We start from the raw sequence: 20,483 nt of genomic DNA on the forward strand, positions 1-20,483 counted from the left end.
TTACAGAATAAATTATTGACTTTTTAAAAAAAATCCAGACCAGGGCACCCATGGTTCAGGCAAATGGGAAATCCTGATGTCTTATATATTATGCTACATTAACGTGAATAAATAAATTTCCAGCTGGTAATTCCTCCACAGCGCTGGCCCTGGTGCTGAAAAAAGTACCTTCCATTTCTAATCCATGGGGAGGGTAGAGAAGTTATCAGTCCAGAGAGAGCAAAGGTTGCATGTTTTCTTCCTCATTTTTATCCATGCGTTTTAGCACTGTAGGATCCACAACTGATTGGGATCTAGAAATGATAAAGCCAATATCAGTACATTACTGCCAAACAATCACGTTCTCTTCTCTGTCTTTTCTCCTTTATTACTTCTCTCATGGATGCGGATTAACTTCTTCTACATCAAGAGACTTATGAACTGAGAATGCTGCACATTTAGAGAGATACATTTATGGTGATGTTTTACATCAAAGGAAACAATCCCCTCTGGCCTCTGAATAGAATAATGCACAGCAGAGGATTCTAAATACACAATAATAGGCTTAAGTTCTCTTCTTTACGGTCAAGCAAGAGACTTTTCTTTGAGTCTGAGAATTTCTAGTACAGGACTGATGTATTCCAAGAGATCACCAAATGGGAGAATTATTACAGTGAACTTATTGTTATAAGAAAAGAAGTAGAAATAAAAGGAGCCTTGATTCCTGTCTGAAAGGGCTCTATGAAATGACTTCAACAGGAATGTGCATTTTTAACCATCATTTTTTATATTTAATGAGAACATTAGGAAAAAATCAATATTTCAATATGAGTTTTGTTAAATTTTCCACTAGGACATCTGAATAAAATCCGTCCTACTCTTGAAAACTTTAAGAAAAGTAGAAACCCCTCTTGTTTAGTCAGCAGCACTTTATGATTAGGAAAGCAAATAATGTGAAAACCCCTTACACATGCCTTTGATAGCAGGTGGGAATTATATCTCAGTTCCTCACTAGGAAACAACATAAAACTTGGAAGGAGGAAAGTCAATGAAAAGTGCTACTGTGGTGGCAGGAAGCTGCCATCTTAGCGGCTATGGCGTTAAAGAAGCAGCTGCCCTTTTAAATTCTCCTCCATAATGAATTTTTCCCCTGCTGCTGCAATAGCCAACCATTTGGCTATTGCTGTGGCAATATGCCTCTTCGCAGACCTCATTAATTTTCAAAAAGAAAGACTATAAGCTAAATACAGCCACACATGCTAATGGAAAAGAACAGCAATGTAACTAATTATCAAAGCAAAAATAATGACAGAATTAACTGATAAATTGACTCCTTCATTTAAATAAACTTAAATTCATTTCTAAAGAGAGAATGAAAAGGAAGGTGAGAACTTTAAAATAAGGAGGTTTATTTCCTAAGTCATTTTCACTATTTTACCTCAATTATAGGTATTAGATGCATATGTCAGAATGGAGACTGACTGCAGTTGAATGTGGGGTGTGTGTGTGTGTGTGTGTGTGTGTGTGTCTGTGTGTGTGCAGGAGAGAGAAAGAGACAGAGAGAGAGAGAAGGAGAAGGAGAAATGATAATTTATCTTAGAAAAAAGTACATGAATAAAATACATTTTAACACAATTGACAATTGCACAAAGCACTTACTAATTAGACCTGTAACACTATTTTTCTTAGACTCAACTGAAATAATTGGTTTCCCAAGATGAATCCATGCTAAAATATACAGGGGTTCATTTAATGTCCTGCACTAGAGCGTTACTTGACAATGAGTACCCACTAGACTATAAATTCCATGAGCAGGGACTTTATCAGTTTCTCTCCTTGCTGTGAACACAATGCGTGTCACAGAGTCTGTTACACAGTAGGATTTCAATGTCTTAACTTTTATCCAATAAATAGTTTCCATACTGAAAGAAGATGGGTATCAAGCATTCAAAGCGAAGAGTGATGAAGATAAAGCAATTTATCCTGTGGAGAAAGAAATTCTTCACAAAAACATTTATTTTAAAATTCTCACAAAGTTAAATATATAAATGTTGAGGCATATCCTAATAATATTCATTAAGTACACACCAAAGCTCTTCAGACAGCACAGAGTCTACAATATAAGCATTTGTCATAATGTTCTATGAAAACACACATCATACAAATACACATACACATGCACACACAACTTTTAAATCCTTACATTCCTTGACTACTTTTATTACCAAATGTAAAATAGATAGCTAGTGGGAAGCAGTCACGTAGCAAAGGGAGATCAACTCGGTGCTTTGTGACCACCTAGAGGGGTGGGATAGGGAGGGGGGAGGGAAACGCAAGAGGGAGGAGATATGGGGACATATGTATATGTATAGCTGATTCACTTTGTTATACAGCAGAAAGTAACACACCATTGTAAAGCAATTATACTCCAATAAAGAGGTTAAAAAATTTTTTTAAATAAAATAAAATTATTAGAGGATATGGCAATTTTAATAAAATAGTTTAAATTACAGTGCACTATCCAACCTGGGATTAAGTTCCTAGTTTGCTTTTTGTTTAAACATCTTTATTGGAGTATAACTGCTTTACAATGGTGTGTTAGTTTCTGCTTTATAACAAAGTGAATCAGTTATGCATATACATATGTCCCCATATCTCTTCCCTCTTGTGTCTCCTTCCCTCCCACCCTCCTTATCCCACTCCTCTAGGGTGGTCACAAAGCACCGAGCTGATCTCCCTGTGCTATGCGGCTGCTTCCCACTAGCTATCTGTTTTATGTTTGGTAGTGTATATATGTCCTAGTTTGCTTTTAACATGCACTACACGTGTCAGAATTGTTGGATGATGAACGTTGCTGGCTCAATATGCAGAACAATTCCTCAATAAAGCAAGCCAGGCAGAAACAATTTCTGATTAAGATTTTTTTGATATTTAATTGCCCCAAGTGTACTGTTGTTTTAGTCTAGATTTTCTTTTTTGCTCTCTTTTACAAAACAACAGGGTTATTTGTGCAGGATCATAACTGTTAATAAATTGGTCTGTTTCAACTGCAATAGAGGAAGTTACCTAACATTAATTCATAATACATCTTAGCAGTCTCCAACCTCTACTGTCTTTCAATGAATAACTTTTTTTCCTCATGAAAACCTATAGTTTAACTTTAATTATCCAGGTATCATTTATTCATTTATTATGTATCTATAATATTGTGCTATACCTTAGTGTTTAAGAGACTAGATTTTAGACAGAAATGGATTCCAATTCCACCTTCTGCTATTTATTAATTCTGTGACCAAGGGAAGGCTATTTAAACTTCCTAAGATTTTGTTCCCTTATCTGTGAAATGGGGAAAATAATACCTACATCATACAGACATATTGAGGATCAAGTGCAATAATGCATGCATAACCCCCAGCATTAACTCTGGCAGATAGCATATGGTAGTGGTTAAGGAAATAACTTAGAGAATACTATTACCTGTGTTCCAACATTAGCATTGTAGCTTTGTAGCTATGTGAAATGTAGAAGTTACTTACCTTCTCTGTATCTGGGTCTCCTCATCAATAAGATGGGTGTAGTATTACCTTATTAGTTGTTTAGAAAAAGCAAAGGAGTTGATGTATACAAAGCATTAGGTAGGGTTTGGCATGTAGTAACAATAGGTGTTGAATATTATTTAATAAAATGGAAGTGCATATTACCATGACAACATTAGTGTTGATGCTCACTGCAACTGTTGTGTGCCAGACACTATCCTGGGTCCTAGAGGCATAAGGTACAAGACATTCCCCGAGTTTAAGGAACCCATTCTCTAGTGAAGTTTGTATTCTTTCACATGATTATACTATCTCTCCACAAATTTACACAGAAGAACATAATCTTCTAGCTATACACGTAGCTAAATTCACCCAAAGGAACAGTTATCTACAACTCTTTGGTGAAGGAATGATTTTTCCCCTCTCAATCTAAGAATGATATAAAACTGGAAAAGGAGATGGAGGAAGGGTGGAACCTAGAAACAATTTTCTCCCATCCTTGATGGGGAACTGCCATCCCCTGCCAGAGAGAAGATAAAAATAAAGTGAAACAACTTTCCTGATCTCATTCTTCAGGAGTTTTCAAATAGAACCATATAAGCTTCATATGATACAAAACCTACACCAAACAAAGGATGTCTGAAATTTCAATCAGCCCATGTCAGAAGCAAGAAACTCAGGGTTGGGGAGGTCATCATGCTGTAAGCCAAGTCTTCAGGGGACAAAATGTCCTAATTAATTGGAGAAGAAGATCAGGATCCAAAAAGACTTCAAAAGGTGGATCGCCTGAACCAAATCTAACAAGGTGATGTCAATTAAAATAATGTGCTTGGAGGAAAAAGCTAAACACAGAAATAAAGAATTATGAGGATAAGGATCTATAAGTAAAGAGACTAGTTTTAAGGGGTTCAGTATGAGTCAGCAATGTGCCTTGGCTGCCTGAATGGCAGCAACAGTGACAACAACAGCAACTAAAGGAAGCCAAAGAGGTCTACACTGCAAAGCCAGAATTCTGGAACCTCTATGCAAGTAATGATAACATTAGATGTCACCTCTACAATTCTAAACACTGCACCTAAAAGGGGCCACTGACAGACAACAGAGGACTCCTTCATTCATTTAACTGGTGCCTAGTGAGCATGGTTTGTGTGCCAGGCTCCACTCCAGGCACTGAGGATTCAGAAGAAAACAGGATAGACAAAGCCACTAAAGTCTCCCTGAAGCTTACATTGCAGGACAGGGGGATAAATAACTAAATAAAATCAATCATTTCACTGACTAATAATGAACTATGAAGAAAATGAAGAAGGTGATTGATAGGAAGTGGCTAGAATGAGTAGGAAGTAGAGCTGATTAAGACCTGGTGACTGAGGAAGACCAAAAGACCCTCTTGAGGAGATGACCTTTGATTGGGGCCAGCCATTGGAAGATAGAGGAAAAGAATATTACAGCCAGAGGTGACCAGAATAAAAACCCTTGGATAGGAACAAGCTGGGGAGGCTGAAGGAGAATAAAGAAGGATGTTGTGTCTGAAAGGTAGGGGAGGAGAGAAAAGGTAAATAAACTGAGAGGAGAGAGGTAGGCAGGATCAGAACATGCAGCATATTGTAAGTCTCGATATGGAGTTGATTGTATTCATTGTATAATCAGCAGTCACTTAAAAATTCAAAGCAGAGAAGTGAAATGATCTGATTTACATTTTTAAAATATTATTTTGATTGCCACATGGATAATATAATAAATGGAAGGTAGGGGAGCAGGGTAAAGGTGGAGGCAAAGAGAGCAGGTAGGAAGTTTTGGAGGAAGTGTAGATGATGGGGATGCAGCTAAGGCTGTAGAGGATATGGAGAGAGGTGTGCTCAGAGGAGGGGACCACATTAGTTAACAAGTCACAGAAGGAGGGACTAAAGGAAATGAGCATTGCTAGCTGGCAAAGGAAAAGACTAAGGGACACCTATGAGAGCAGTCTCCAAATCCTCCTGTAGCTCAGTTCTACAGTGAGGGCACTCTGTGTCATGCTGTCACAGAAGAGTAGACAAGATTTATATCAACAACATGAAAGAATCTGTACCTCATGGATTGGAACCTTGTTCCATTACATATAAACTATGTGACTTTGGGGATACGAATATCTGTTTAACAAGGTTGCTGTGAGAATTAAATAAGTGAATGTTACCAAAAAAGGTACCTAGTAAGGGCCTAGCTCATGAGAAGTTTATTAAAAATGGTAGGTTGTGGGCTTCCCTGGTGGCGCAGTGGTTGAGAGTCCGCCTGCCGATGCAGGGGACACAGGTTCGTGCCCCGGTCCGGGAAGATCCCACATGCAGCGGAGCAGCTGGGCCCGTGAGCCATGGCCGCTGAGCCTGCGCGTCTGGAGCCTGTGCTCCGCAACAGGAGAGGCCACAACAGTGAGAGGCCCGCATACCGCCAAAAAAAAAAAAAAAAAAAAAAAAACCTCTGACTTCTGCCAACAGTAAAATAAAAAAATAAAAAATAATAAAAATGGTAGATTGTAACAATTATCACTGTTAGAATTTTAATTTTTATCAGCAGGAACCTATTCTTAGGCAATGACTTTTAACCATTTTTGTCTTAGACAACTTTGAGAGTTTGATGAAATATGCCTTCTCTCCAGAAAAAAAATCCACTATATATACATTTATATATCTATATATACATACATACATTCAAACATATACACACACAGTTTTGAATACAACTTTTATCACTTTACAGACCACTTTGAGAGTCCATCAATGAACCCCTTTGGTGAGAAGAGCATATAACTCAAATTAGGAAGCCTTGTTTTAAGAGGAGGGAGTTGAAAAGCCCAAACTTGATTTAAAGATAAGCTTGTCAATTAGTGGAGAAATTAAAGCTGAAGATGTTCCTGGCCTTTCTGTTCTCTCCAAGGAGTTGTGGAGCAGCCTGGGGAGAGAAAGGCATCACACTCCACCCCCCAAGAACAGCAGGAGCTGCAGCAGCAAATAAAAGAGGCCAGTCTCAAAGATGCCACTGCATGAGTCAGTGGTGACCAAATGACCCTAAGGCTTTCCTCAGAGAAGGATGCAAGATAGTGTTTGCAATGACATGGGAGATGCCCTTGTGTCCTCCCTGAATTAGGTGAAGAGAGACTTGTAGGAGCTGTGGTTCCTATATTTCCAGGATAGGAAATGAACCAAGAAATAATATTTGTGATCCAAATGAACCCTGGGCTGGTGTGGCCAGGGGTAGCATAAGAATTAGATGTCTTCTGGTGTGCTACAGAATGCAAACTCTTCTGGTGTGCTACAGAATGTATGTCTGGCAACCCCCCTGCCCTCGACATATGTTTTACCCATATTGGATACAAAACGCCTAGGAAAGTTTTTATTACAGAGCATGTGTTGAATAAATACCCACTGACTGAAAGAAAACAGGCCTAATAACACTATGAGAGTCAAAGCAGGAAATCAGATTCTGACTCAACAATGAATTCTGTAAAGATTAAAGCTGCAGGGAAATACAGTGTTTTGCCCAAGGAATGGCTAGACAGAAACTTGGCAGAGATGCTGAAAAAAGAACGTAAGCTTTGAATGTTAGTGTTTGAAGTGTGTGTGTGTGCACTCTATGGATCCATTCCTTCAAATGAAATCTTACTCAGAAGTTCAAAAATTTGTTTAGATAGTCAGTCTCATTGCAGTGGAGATGGGCACTGTCCCCACCCCCTACCTGCTTGCCCTGAGACACTCAACCAGAACCTTAAAGAACAGTTTGAAAAGCCACTGGATTGGCTGACTTCTAAGGGGCCAGCTAGATTGTGAATTTGGAGCAACACTGAGTTGAGGTTACCTTGAATGAATTTACCTTTGACTTGAAACTCCTTAGACATCCAATCACAGGAGCATGAAAGGCTTTAAAATGTCACCAAATATCTACTTCAGAAAAATATAAAATCTGGAGTTGTATCAGGTGTCCCCACCCTGGCCCAGCCCACTTCCCAGAGACCTCCAGCATACCTCTTCATGGACTTGGGGGAGAGTTCCTTCTCTACCTCCTTCACAGGCATGCTGTAGGAGTCCACATTGTACTCACTGTCATCATCATACTCGTGGTCTAGCAGTGTTCTTGCCCAGGTTCCCATATCATAAGGGGGGAGCATTCCTCCAAACTCAGAGGGCAAAATCTCAGGATGAATTAGTTGGTGTAGACTGTTCAGGTTGTTACCGTGCAAAAATATCTACAAATGCAAGAGGAGGGTGGGAGAAAACACACAGAGGAGAATAAATATCACCCAGATTTTGGGAACTGGGAGGGAGGTGGGGGGATGGAGGATTGAGGATAGCAAAGCCAAAGCAAGAGTTTCCCATGTCTGTTTAAATATTTAAGCCCCTCATCTACTCTGTGAAACAGGAAGGCTGGTTCTGTAATCCTAATAATTCATATAAAAATCCTGAGGCTCAGGGATTTTAAGTAGCTTCTAGAAGGTCAGATGGTTATTGGTTTAAAGAACTGGAACAAGAAATTTAGTTTCCTGCTTCATAGCTGGGAACATGAGCAGAATCTAATGTGCACGTTGATCTGCACATTATCCTGGTGTTAGCTGTACAAAGCTGATGACATGCATAATGAATGCTGTTAAAAAACTCTTCTCATAAGGACTCAGCAACTGCTGAGCCCATTCAAGTTATTAATCCCAAAAGCTGTCACCAGTATGGCTTTCTCTTTATCTTCAGTAAAAATAAGAATACTGTAACCACTAAATTACTGTTTTATAATACAAAGTATGTGATGTAAATAAAAGTAGATTAGCATCATCACAATGAAAGGTTGACTGAAGTTTCACATCCCAAAGGACCAAGTTCTATAATGTTGCCAGCATCTTCTCTGCTAGAGATTTCCATGGTTATCATTCAAATCAGAAATGGAATAATGAGTTGAAACTGTAAAGCTGTGTGCATCTGTTAATTATTCTTATCATTGTCTACATAGAGCTTTTTGTTAAACTGGAGAATTATTTAAGCTACATACTCAAGATTTGTTTCTCCATAAATTGCTACCTCTTTCCTCTTCTTTCATTTCAATCTCAAGACTCAGATCAGTCTTCTCTGATAAAGTACTCTTGTCACCTCATATAAACTTATATATTTATTTAAAGATTATAATTTATAAGTGGCTTAGAAATCTCATACTTCAGGTTCAAGATAAACAGGCTAAGACATTCATCTTGCTTTCCATACTTTTAGAATCCACAGAAGTAAATATACTGGGAAACAAAGACTAGTCTATATCAAATAAAATGAGAGGAATGGGAGTCACCAGTCAACAAATAATTTCAACAAATTGTGGAAGAGTATAAAAGCACCTGAGAGCGGGTCACTGGCCAAAATGATCACAGCAAGTGGCTGGTGGAATACATAATGTGGGGCTTACAGATGTGGAAGATACTGTCTGCCCCAAGTTAAATCAGGTTAATTGCAAATTTTACACCTTCCCCTTCCTACTTACAGAGCACAACAGGAAAACACACACACACACACACACACTCTCTCTCTCTCTCTCTCTCTCTCTCTCTCTCTCTCTCTCTCTCTCCTATAATTTTCCTGGGAAAATTAAGTTCTAGCACCTGAAATCCCTACTTTATTAGGTATACAACCTTTATTTCATTAGAGGTACTACTTCATGTCAGAAACCTTATCTTTCAAGTCATGCAAGAGTTATGGTAATAAATCCTTAGAAAAGTAAGTGGAATTCACACTACTTCTCTTTTCACTAACACCCTGTTCCCTCCTCCCTCAACATCACTTTCAGCTTTGGCCTTGTTTCCTCTTTCCCTGAAAAAATAGGGCAACCAGATGAGACCCACCAACTAGCATCTGTGTCCATATGCTTTGCCTTTGCTCCCAGCACAATGGAAGAATAAATTCTACAAAGGCCAACCCCTCCACCTGTGCACTGGAATTCATTCTCTCTTCCACTCAGTTATATTTCCCAAACAATTCTCTCTTGTCTCTCTCACATCATCAAATTTCCTCCTCTTCTGTATCTTTCCCATCAAAGAACAAACATGCCAACTCTACTCTTCCCTTCCCCCCATACAGATGCATAAAACCTCTCTTGACCTTACCTACAGTTATTATCCTATTTTTCTCCTTCCTTTCATTGCAAAACTCATCAAAGGAGTCATCTATATTCATTGTCCAAGTACTTTTGTCCCATTTTTCCTGAATCGAATCCAAATAGACTTTGCCTCCCACCATTGCATGAAAATAGCTCTTGTCAAGATCCTTCTCACTGCTAAATTCAGTGTCCAATAATTCTCTGTCCTTATTTTTCTTAAACTCTCAGCAGCACTGGATATAGTAGATGGCTCTCCTCATTGAAACAATTTCTCCCAGGATCTCTTGGTTTCCTTCTATTTGATAGACGTTTTTTTCAGACTCTTTTGCTGGTTATTCATCACCTCCCCAGCATCTTAACATCAGAGAGCTCCAGGCTTCAGTTCTTGGATTTATTCTCTTTTCTAACTATACTCACTCCTTGGTGATGTCATTCAGTCTAGTGGCTTTAAGTATTGTCCATACACTGAAAATTTATATTTTGAATCCAGACCTCTCTTTTGAACTCCATATTGGTATTTCTACTCTCTATGTCACACCTCCACTTAAATGGTAAATGGGCACCTGGAACTTAACATATCCAAGATTGAACTTATAATTCTCTCCCCCAAATCAACTCCTCCCTATTTTCAATGTCAGTTAATCATACAAATATGCTTCTAGTTTCTCAGGCCAAAACATTTGACTCATCTTTTACTTCTCTCATAATCTAAGTTGTCAGTAAATTCTTTTGGTACTACCTCCAAAATCTATCCTGAATTCAAACATCTGAACAACTCCACCCTTACAACACTAACTCAACTCCCATCATCCTTCACACTGTGTTACTGCCTCCTAACTGCTCTCCCGACTTCCACTCTTGCCACCAACACTCTATTCTCAACACAGCAGACAGAATGACCATGTTAAAACATCCGTCGGGTCACATTAGTCTGCTCATAATCCCCCACTGGCTTCTTCTTTCTCTTAGAGTAAGTCCTATAAGATCCTCTATGAACTCTTTCTGTGAGCACATCTCCTACTACTCACACCCTGCTGGAATATGCCATGCACACATTTGTCTCATCATTTGTTGAAGTTTTACTATATTCTCCCCGTGTATATTTTTTCTTCATCCATTTCATGCAAGAAGTCTGGTTCTTTGGGTCTCCTTTGCCTCAGATTACCTTACAATTATACTTAGGCTGAATTTTTAAATTTAAAAAAATTTTAAATTTTATTTTCCTAAACCGTGCCATTGAAGAGATTATGGTAGCTGACCATAATTATGGTAGAAAGAGGGTAGAATATTTTTAAGAATTAGCAAGGAATATAATAGCAAGCCCACGATTGAGGAAGAAGTGGAAATTTGTGACAAACCTGTTTCCTGCCAGCTCTTGGGGTGTGGCAGGACCCACAGCTGAAGAGTGCACTAGGGTAGTGGATTGAAAACTAGCCATTGGGTTCTGGCTTCAGTAAAGATGCTGAAGCATCTCCTTCTGCTGGAGCAGAAGCAGACCTTAATTCAAGGAACTAATACTAGCTTGAACAGTGAGCATGTCAAAAGTGGCCATGATGGATGGGAAGTTAGGCTCTACATGAAAGATTCCAGACACTGGTGAAATTTTGAGAAGAAGGGACCCCTGTGACACCTAAGGTTGACATTTCCATCAGCCCAGTGTGTTGGAAACTCAAAGTCTGATTTAATTTAAGAAAATGAAGAGTTAAATGTCTACTGTAAAAGAGGATTCACGACTCTTTCCTAGGTTTCCTTTTACTAGTTTTTCAGAACATAGATTTACAGCATCTGTATTATAAGTTGTTTGAGTAATACTGTAATGCTGAATCACTTGGGATTCCAGTAAGGAAATATAATAACGTTGTATTGTGCATTGATTATATACTTAAAAATTAAAGGTGTTTCAATCTATAATTATTTTCTCATACAAAAATTTCCAAGTCATATAGTTTTAATTAAAATGGTAAAATTCAAATACCTCAATTCCATCTGGAATAGTGCTAGCAATGCATTCTTGTAGGCATTGTCAAAATCATCAAATTCCATCAAATAACCCCCAAACCTAGAGCTTTCCTTGTTTTGTAGACTTGATACTCTTCAGTCTTTTCAACAGAACAAGATCATGTCAAAATCATGTCACAACCAGTCACTCCTGCAATCAAAGTCTTTCAAGTGCTCCTCATTTCACTCTGACTGAAAGCCCAGATCTTTACAATAGTGTACAAGACCCTCTATGAGTGGGCACACTATGTTCCTGCCCATCCAGTCCCCTAATATCCTCCCCAGTAGCTCATTCGTCTCCAGCTTTTCTGGTGTCCTTGCTGTTTGTCAAATATTCCAGGCCTCTTTCTACCTAAGGACCATTGCCTTTGCTAGTCCCTCTACCTGGAACAGTCTTCCCAATACATCCACATTTTCAGCTCTACTACCTCCTAGCTGTGATTTAGAGCAAATGGTTTCACCTTCCATGCCTCATTTTCCCATCTATAAAAGGAGGAAGATAACAATGCTTACCCTATAGCTTTGTTTGGAAGGACTAAATGAATTAACATACCAAGAGTACTTAGAACAACACGTGGCATAGCTTGAACACTACAAAAGCATTCACTAGTACAATTTGTGCTAAAAGCCCCAGCAGGTATTTTGGATCACCTGATCATCCCTTCATAAAACAATGCTGAAAGTGTTTTTTTCTGAGGCACATCAATACCTTTTTCCAAATTATAAAATGTAAATTAATATGAATCTTGGTGGTAGAAATAATTCCTAATATAAATTATAATTGTTTACAGAATTATTCCTCCTAAATTACTAAAGCATATTCAACAAATTCATAAACAGAAAACTCTCTTCACAAATGTTTGACACCAACACATACTAACAATGATTTCACTTTCACACTCACAGTAAGGCTTTTATGGCACTGAGATACCTGAAGTGCCTTCTCATTCATGAGAAACATGGAAAATTATCTTCCATATGGATTAGAAGTAACTATATTTTACTGTGGAACTAATCATTTGAAAATTGGTCACAGCACAGTGGTAAAAATATCTCTAAATGCAGAGCTATTTGGATTCAAATGTTAACTCTACAACTTTACAGCTGTGTAAATGAATAAGCAAGTTATTTATCCATCCTAAGACTTACTTTCCTCAGCTTTGAAATAGGAGATGATGCTTATTAAGCTTACTTTTCAGAGATGTTTGGAGGATAAAATGAAATAATGTACATTAAAATACATTTTAAAATATTATCAAGAGTGATAAATGTGTTCGGTATTTACAATGTGCCATGCACTGCATTAAATAATTTATATAAATATTCTTATTCTCAGAAAAATGATTATTTTGGAACATACCTTGAATATCCTCATTGTTGGATAAAACTGAATCTTGGAATTCAAGTAACGTAATTTAAAGAGATATTAAAATTTCTACACATTAGTATTCTTTCTAAAATATGTGATTGATCAAGACAATCACTACAAAATTATATTAGAGATCACAAAATTCACTATATTCAATGTAATACATATTGAGAAATAACTAATGCCTATTTATAACATAAAAAGTTATAACTTTTGCCTGTATATTACTTGAAATTAAGTGTACCAATAACAATATAGTAACATGGTATATATTTTTTTACTTTTAAACTGAGGCTTTAATATATAATGAATGTGCTAAAATGTTCTCCCCATTTGTGGAAAAGCAAGAGAGCTAGTTTTTAAGTATTTCTTTCACAGATACACTGTTCAGAATTAATCACAAGTTTTTACATTTTGTAAAATATCTTTTATGTTATCTTTTGAAGTTATATTCAATACAGAAACACATTTTACCACAGCACATGTTATACATACAGTATGCATCATAATTTATTGAATGGGGGAGCAGAAAGGAAATAAAAAAACAAAGAAGCAAACAAATACCCTTTTCCGAGTCTTCTCCTTCAGGAAAGGCCGGATCACGGTATACAGGGCATGGATATACCATGGTTGGTTGACAAAATGAATTCCTCCAAATCGTGCTGGGAAACTATCCTAGAGTAACATGGCGGGGAAAAAAAAATCAAAACACGCTTTAAAACACTGAGAAGGTTTAGGGAAGGCCATATGGTATACAAATTTGTTATTCCGTACGCTTAAATGATTATCTGTATAGCTAAGGAGAAGAAAGAAGGAAGAAGCTTACTGCAATTAATCACTGTAACTTTCATACAGAAACTGAAGCAATATGTAATAAAGCACATCTTTCTCAAGAATAGGTTGTTGATAGGAATTTCAGCATTTTTAGGAGTGCCACGTTTTAAGCCTGCAAACTGCTAACAGTCATTATAGACCAAGAAATATAAGTAAAAGACTTTAGAAATTTGTCAAATAATGAATCTATGTTAGATAAGTGTATATTAAAATGTATTTAAATTAAAATGTTTTATCAAATTTCAATGTAGTTATCTATAATGTGAGTACGGTCAGATATCAAAACTCACTTTATTCTCTTTATTTTATTACCAACTTTACTATAAACACTCTCCTTTCCTTATTCCAACTACCAAAAAAAAGAAACATGCTTAAGCAAAATAAAAACCTGGAATTGTAGTGTTAGAAATTTGCACATGCATTTTGCCAAGTTAAATGAAAGTTAAACCCTCTGAGCTCACCCAACAGGAGGAAAACGGGGCTATCACAAAGCCAGCCTCTTCTTCAGCAAGAACTCAACCATGTAAGGTTTGCATCTGAAGTGATGTAGAGGTGTTTTCCTCCTTTCTGTGACTAAATAGGTGCATCTCAAGTCCACCCCAAAATCTGAAGAGAATCCTTAAGCCAAATAAGTTACAACATTTGACAGTGCTATGGATTCTATGTAAATGGACTTAGATTTTGCTACTGGTTCAACATTCCATGCTGAACTGACTACAAAAGTCTCCTTTAAAAAACTGTACCACTAGAAGTGACTCTTGAGAGGCATCATAATAATTGGCATACATCTGGAGTCTACTGAGAACATAAACAGGAACAAAAGAGAAGAAACTGAAATAATTGTAAATCTATTTTCTTAATTTAAATTTTCTCTTGAAAAAGATTCAAAAGATTTAAAAACATGGTTTAACATCATTAAGTTATCTTGTTTTTAGGGGACACTTATGAGCATTAGAAATTAATTAGTGATTTTATATATTGATTTTTAGAGTCAACAAACATTTTCTGCAACAAAATTTCTATCTTTGATAATAACACACTATGAAAAAACCACAGTACTTCAAATAATAAATACATTCATAAGCTGTGTCTTATTTTATGTCAGTGTCTTACTTCTTTTATAAATTTGTAGCTTTCATTCATCAAGAGTATTACAAAACAGAAATGAATCAGGTAGAAACGCAGACATAGTGTCTTTTAATTTTTTAATTTTTATTTTTTCAGCTGAATGTGCTTTTATTTTCCTATGAAAAAATACATCTGACTTCCACATAGCAGGTTACTTTTAAAAAAATTTTTATTGGAGTATAGTTGCTTTACAATGTTGTGTTAGTTTCTACTGTACACAGGCATAGAGAACAAACATATGGATACCAAGGGGGAAATGGTGGGGGGATGAATTGGGACATTGAGATTGACATATATACACTATTGATACTACGTATAAAATAGATAACTAATGAGAACCTACTGTATAGCACAGGGAACTCTACTCAGTGCTCTGTGGTGACCTACATGGGAAGGAAATCCAAAAAAGAGGGGATATATGAATCATATATGTATATATGATTCAGTGTCTTTTAAAATTATGACTTTTTTATGACATTTTTATATATAAAATGAAGATAAATAATGTATATACAATAAAGAGAATACTAATATGTGCTCTCCATTCAGCTTAAGAAATAGAATATAATTGGTAACCTTGAAGATCACTGTATTTACATATTCTTTCATTTCCCCCACATTTTAAAATTTCACATTGTATTTCAAATATAAGCATTTCTCTTGCTTATATCAATATTTTATATTTTATTTTATAAAGTTTATAAATATATAAATCTTATATTTATTTTTTAATTTTGCATATTTTATATTTTTGCTATATATATATATATATATATATATATATATATATATATCCCTTAAAACATACTGTTAAGTTTTTTACGTACTTAAGCTTTATAAAAATGTCATAGTGAATGTGGTCGCATAACAGTGTTTTTGCGGTTCATTGTATTTGAAATTTAAACACGTTGTGCATAGCTATAGTTCATTGTCACTATTGTATAGCATACCATTGTATGGAACACCACAGTTTATTTTCTTCTGTCCCTGCACATTGTTTTCCAAATTTTGGGGTTTTTTTATTATTATTAGTTTCTGCTTTATAACAAAGTGAATCAGTCATACATATACATCTGTTCCCACATCCCTTCCCTCATGCATCTCCCTCCCTCCCACCCTCCCCATCCCACCCCTCCAGGCGGTCACAAAGCACCGAGCTGATCTCCCTGTGCTCTGCGGCTGCTTCCCACTATCTATCTACCTTACATTTGGTAGTGTATATATGTCCATGCCTCTCTTTCGCTTTGTCACAGCTTACCCTTCCCCCTCCCCATATCCTCAAGTCCCTTCTCAAGTAGGTCTGTGTCTTTATTCCCATTTTACCCCTAGGTTCTTCATGACATTTTTTTTTTAATTCCATATATATGTGTTATCACCAACACAGCTGCTCTGCAGACTTCATTCTCAGAAGTGTCTCTTGTGCATGTTCAGGTGTATGTGCAGGGTATTTATCTAAAAGTGTTAACGTTGAGTCATAGAGTGTATACAGTCCAACTTTACAAAATTGTTAGGAGCAAACTGCATCAATTTATACTCATCTTTCCCCCAGTAATGCAGGAAAGTTCTGGCTGCTCCACATACCACACTTGGCATTATCCATCTTTCTAACTTCTGCCAATCTAGTGGGTGTAAAATAGATTCTCGTGACACTTTAATTTGTTAGTTGCTTGGTCTTTGCTTATTTTAATTCCATCATTAATATCATTGTTTCATAATATAACCATTTTACACAGAGGTATTTTGTTTCTGGGTCCTTGAGGGATTGAATTTGTTATCTCTGCTGACCTTGTTCATGATACCTTGTTTATGGTGGATCATATTTGGCTAATATTAATCCTTGGGAATCCTGAAAGAGCTAGTTTGAGGATGCTTTTCTCCCGACAAGATCTATATTAGCTCCCACTAGGTTCTATCCCTGGATATGGGAGAGGCAGAGAGGTTCCTTAAACGTTTCCTGGCCAGCAGGGATTTTCCCAGCACAACCTTTCCCTAAGGATGCAGCACCTGGAGGAATGCAGGTTCTCACATCCAGTCCCCAACTTGCCCTCAGTGTGTGCAGGCCTCACATCTTCTCCTGCCCACCGCACACCCCCAGCAATCATTACTCTCCAAAATTCTAGGTTCCTACAGTCAACACTGGTCTCCAGAACCACTCAAGTTTCCCTTATTCTGTTTCTTTCCAGTAGACTCCCTGTGCTTGTCTCTGTTGGGACTTTTTTTATGTTCACCAGAGTTCAGTAGAGCATCTAGATATATTTTCATTGTGATTTATTCAACACCTTGGTGCTTCGTGGCAGGGAGATCTTTAAGAATTTTTAACCTACAGCACTACCTAAAGCAGAGCTACTTAGTACACTTTTAAAATATACTCCTGAGTGAGCATTTGATCTCTAGAACAAAACTGAATGAACACCAACTATCAGGTTTTTAAGCCAGAAGTCTTAGCTCAGTGATTTTGTTTGTTTGTTTGTTTGTTTTTGTTTTTTTTTGTTTTTTGTTTTGTTTTTTTTAGGGACAAGTTGCTTTTATTAGGCAGTGATAGAACCAATAACAAATGGATTCCAGTTGTTTCAGACAATGATTTAAAAATCCCTAGCACATAGACAGGCATGCAATGATTCAATGGTGTGCCTGGGATCCCAGTCATTGGAAGTATTCAAAATAATCAGGATACTCAATCATTCAAAAGTGATCTTGTTAATGAGTACATGGCTGAACACACCTTCAAACATTTATAGTTGTTTTTTTGTCATTTTTTTAATTTATTTTTTCTGCTTTATAACAAATTTAATTAGCTCAGTGATTTTTAAACTTTGAGAACCACTTGAAGGTCATGCTTCTTCTACTGTGAACAAAGAATATACACATGTAAACACATAACTTATACATGATGCCATGGATTCCTTGGACACATCTTTAAATACAGAATGACTTGGTCAGTACCAAATCACAGTTAAGGCAGTGTGAAAGAGAAAGGAAAGCACTGACTTTGCAATCAAGTAGACCTAGGTTAAAATTCTGACTTAACACTACTTCTGTGTTAAAAAGATATCAAAGTATCAAAGTCCAAAGCAAGGACATAATACTTGATTCCTTCCTTTCCTCACTGTGATATCACTCATTTCCTTTCTCTCTTTCTTCTCCTTGTGGTATTACCATTATACACATGGTACACCTTTTGTAGTTGCCCTGCAGTTCTTGGATATTCTGTTCTGTTTTTTTTTTCTTCCCTTTGTTCTCCTTGCATTTCAGTTTTTGAGGTTTCTATTGATATATCCTCAAGCTCAGAGATTCTTTCCTTAGTTGTGTCCAGTCTACTAAAAAGCCTATCAAAAGCATTCTTCATTTCTGTCACAGTTTTTGATCGCTAGCATTTCTTTTTGGTTCTTTTTTAGGATTTCCTCCTCTCTGCTTACATTGTCCATCTGTTTTAGCATGCTGTCTAGTTATTCATTAAAGCCCTTAGCATATTAATCATAATTTTAATTTCCCAGTCTAATAATTCCAATATCCCTGCCATGTCTCATTCAGATGCTTACCCTGTCTCTTTATATTTTGTTTTCTACTTTTTTTCAGTTATGACTTATAATTTTTTCTTGATAGCCAGGCATGTTGTACCAGATAAAAGGAACTATTGTAAAGGCCTTCAGTAATAAAATGGTAAGAGGTGGGGGAAGGTAAAGCATTCTATAGTCCAATAGATTAGCTCTTGGGCTTTTAATGATCATGTGCCTCTGGACTGTTAACTCACAAGTGTTTCTTGATTTTTTTTCTCCCCGCTTGGGTGGAGCAGGATGGCTAAAGTACCTGGAGTTGGGTATTTGCCTTTTCCCATGTGGAAGACTAAAGTTGGGAGTTTCTCTCCCCCGCAGGTCAGTTAAGCTCTAATAATACCCCAGCAGGTTAGGTTCTGGTTACCTGGTTTCTCCTGAGAGCAAGCCTTGATAAGAAGAGCAGAGTGCTCTGGCATATGTAAAAATGGTTCCTTTTCCCCTCCTCCTGATGCAAACATAAGGAGATTTTTCTCAAATATTTACTGTGAGAACTTGGTCAAAATCCTGGAGGTAAATCTCACAAAAGTGGGGAGGGCCCCCCTATACCTGCTCCTCTCTCTGGAACTTTTAACTCTCAGCATTTTATACAATGAGCCTCCAGCAATTCATCATTAACAATTCAGGTTGTCCTTCCCCAGATTGGTTCCCACGTAGGTTTCTGATCATGACTTTCTGCCCCAATAAGCCAAGACTCCCTGTATTCACCTGTTTCTCTAATCTTGGGGGGTAGGGGATTGCCCTGTGCCCTCACACCACTTTTATAGATCTAAGAATGGTTGCTGATTTTTCAGTCTGTTCAGTTTTTTCCTTGTTAGGACAGAGTGGTGACTTCCAAGCTGTTTATATTAGGAACTGGAAACCAGAAGTCTGATCCCCTTTATTTCTGATCACACCTCAAGTCTTGCAGTATTTATGCCCCCACCTCTGTGTAGCTTCATATTTTCACATTCACCTTCCATATGATGCCAGTGTGATCACAGTTAAATCCGAAACTAACTACATCCATTCCACTCCTTATTACCATGTCACTTCCCCCCATCCCCTTCATGTCCGTTCATGTTCACATGCTGTTTAATCACTTGTTGATTCTGTTCCTTCCCATACGCATCCCTCCCTTTTTGTACCATCTGCTCTTACTAATCCCTCAAGAATTAGCTCAGGCAACATCATTTCCAGGAAGCCCTTTTGATCCTTTTCCTGTCTTCTCATCCCACTGCTCTCACATCAAAGCCCATCTCTACCATCACAGTGCCTAAGTCCATCACTGCACTTGCCGTGAGATACTAAATTTGTCTCTTTATTTGTCTGCCTCCACTACTAAATTGTGAGCTCTTTGAGTGCAGAGGTTGTGTGTTCCATATGGTCTGTTGGTGCTGGGCCTGGCATCCATTTCCACCTACTTCACATCCCACCTAACAGAGCAGGGGATGGAGGGCTAAAACAGGAATCTATGTTAGCTAGGGTTCTGACTAGGTGAGATCTGTCAATGAGAAGCACTTGAATAAGATTTAAAGGACTAAAAGGAGGCAGCAGTCACCTTCCTGTGCAATGACAGCTGCTAAGCAAGCTCTAGAAGAGCAATTGTTTACAGTAGTATCTGCACATCACCTTCCACTTTCTAGTTACCACCCTTGGAAAGTAAAAGTCTGTTGGGACATCAGCAGTAAGAGGGTGAAGACATCAGTTTCTTGACCTCTGAATCACATCTGCAGGGTTGTGACCTCAAAACCAAGAGATCAGTCACAGTCCTCTGTTATTTTCATTCCTCCTGCTCTTCCAGTGAGGTTTTAAGCACTCTCTCACTGCATTTAAATCCATTTTTCCTTGAACTATCTAGAGAGATTTCTGTTTTGTGCACTGAATGCTGATCCAGACTGTGCCTGATTCATCCTTATACTCCCAGCATTTTGAAAACCTGTGTATGTGAATGTGTGTGTAAGCTAGATGAATATTTATTAAATGAAATACATTCTGATATTTATTATT

At 37.4% G+C, this 20,483-nt stretch overlaps 1 protein-coding gene across 1 annotated transcript in view; it reads right to left on the reverse strand.

The window, feature by feature from the left end:
* Window positions 1-205: 205 nt before the first annotated feature.
* CLVS2 (clavesin 2) overlaps window positions 206-20,483 on the reverse strand; it is a gene marked incomplete at its 3' end in the record, with an annotated part of 65,585 nt that continues 45,307 nt past the window's right edge. The window contains exons 3-5 of the mRNA XM_082634114.1: window positions 13,546-13,656; window positions 7,514-7,734; window positions 206-293 (exon numbers count right to left, since the gene is read on the reverse strand). Of these exons, the coding sequence (XP_082490240.1) occupies window positions 206-293; window positions 7,514-7,734; window positions 13,546-13,656 (420 nt within the window). The remainder of the gene's footprint in view (window positions 294-7,513; window positions 7,735-13,545; window positions 13,657-20,483) is intronic.

This window comes from Mesoplodon mirus, assembly GCF_964341445.2.
Source record: "Mesoplodon mirus genome assembly, chromosome: 10".
In the NCBI taxonomy this organism is placed as follows: Eukaryota; Metazoa; Chordata; class Mammalia; order Artiodactyla; family Ziphiidae; genus Mesoplodon; species Mesoplodon mirus.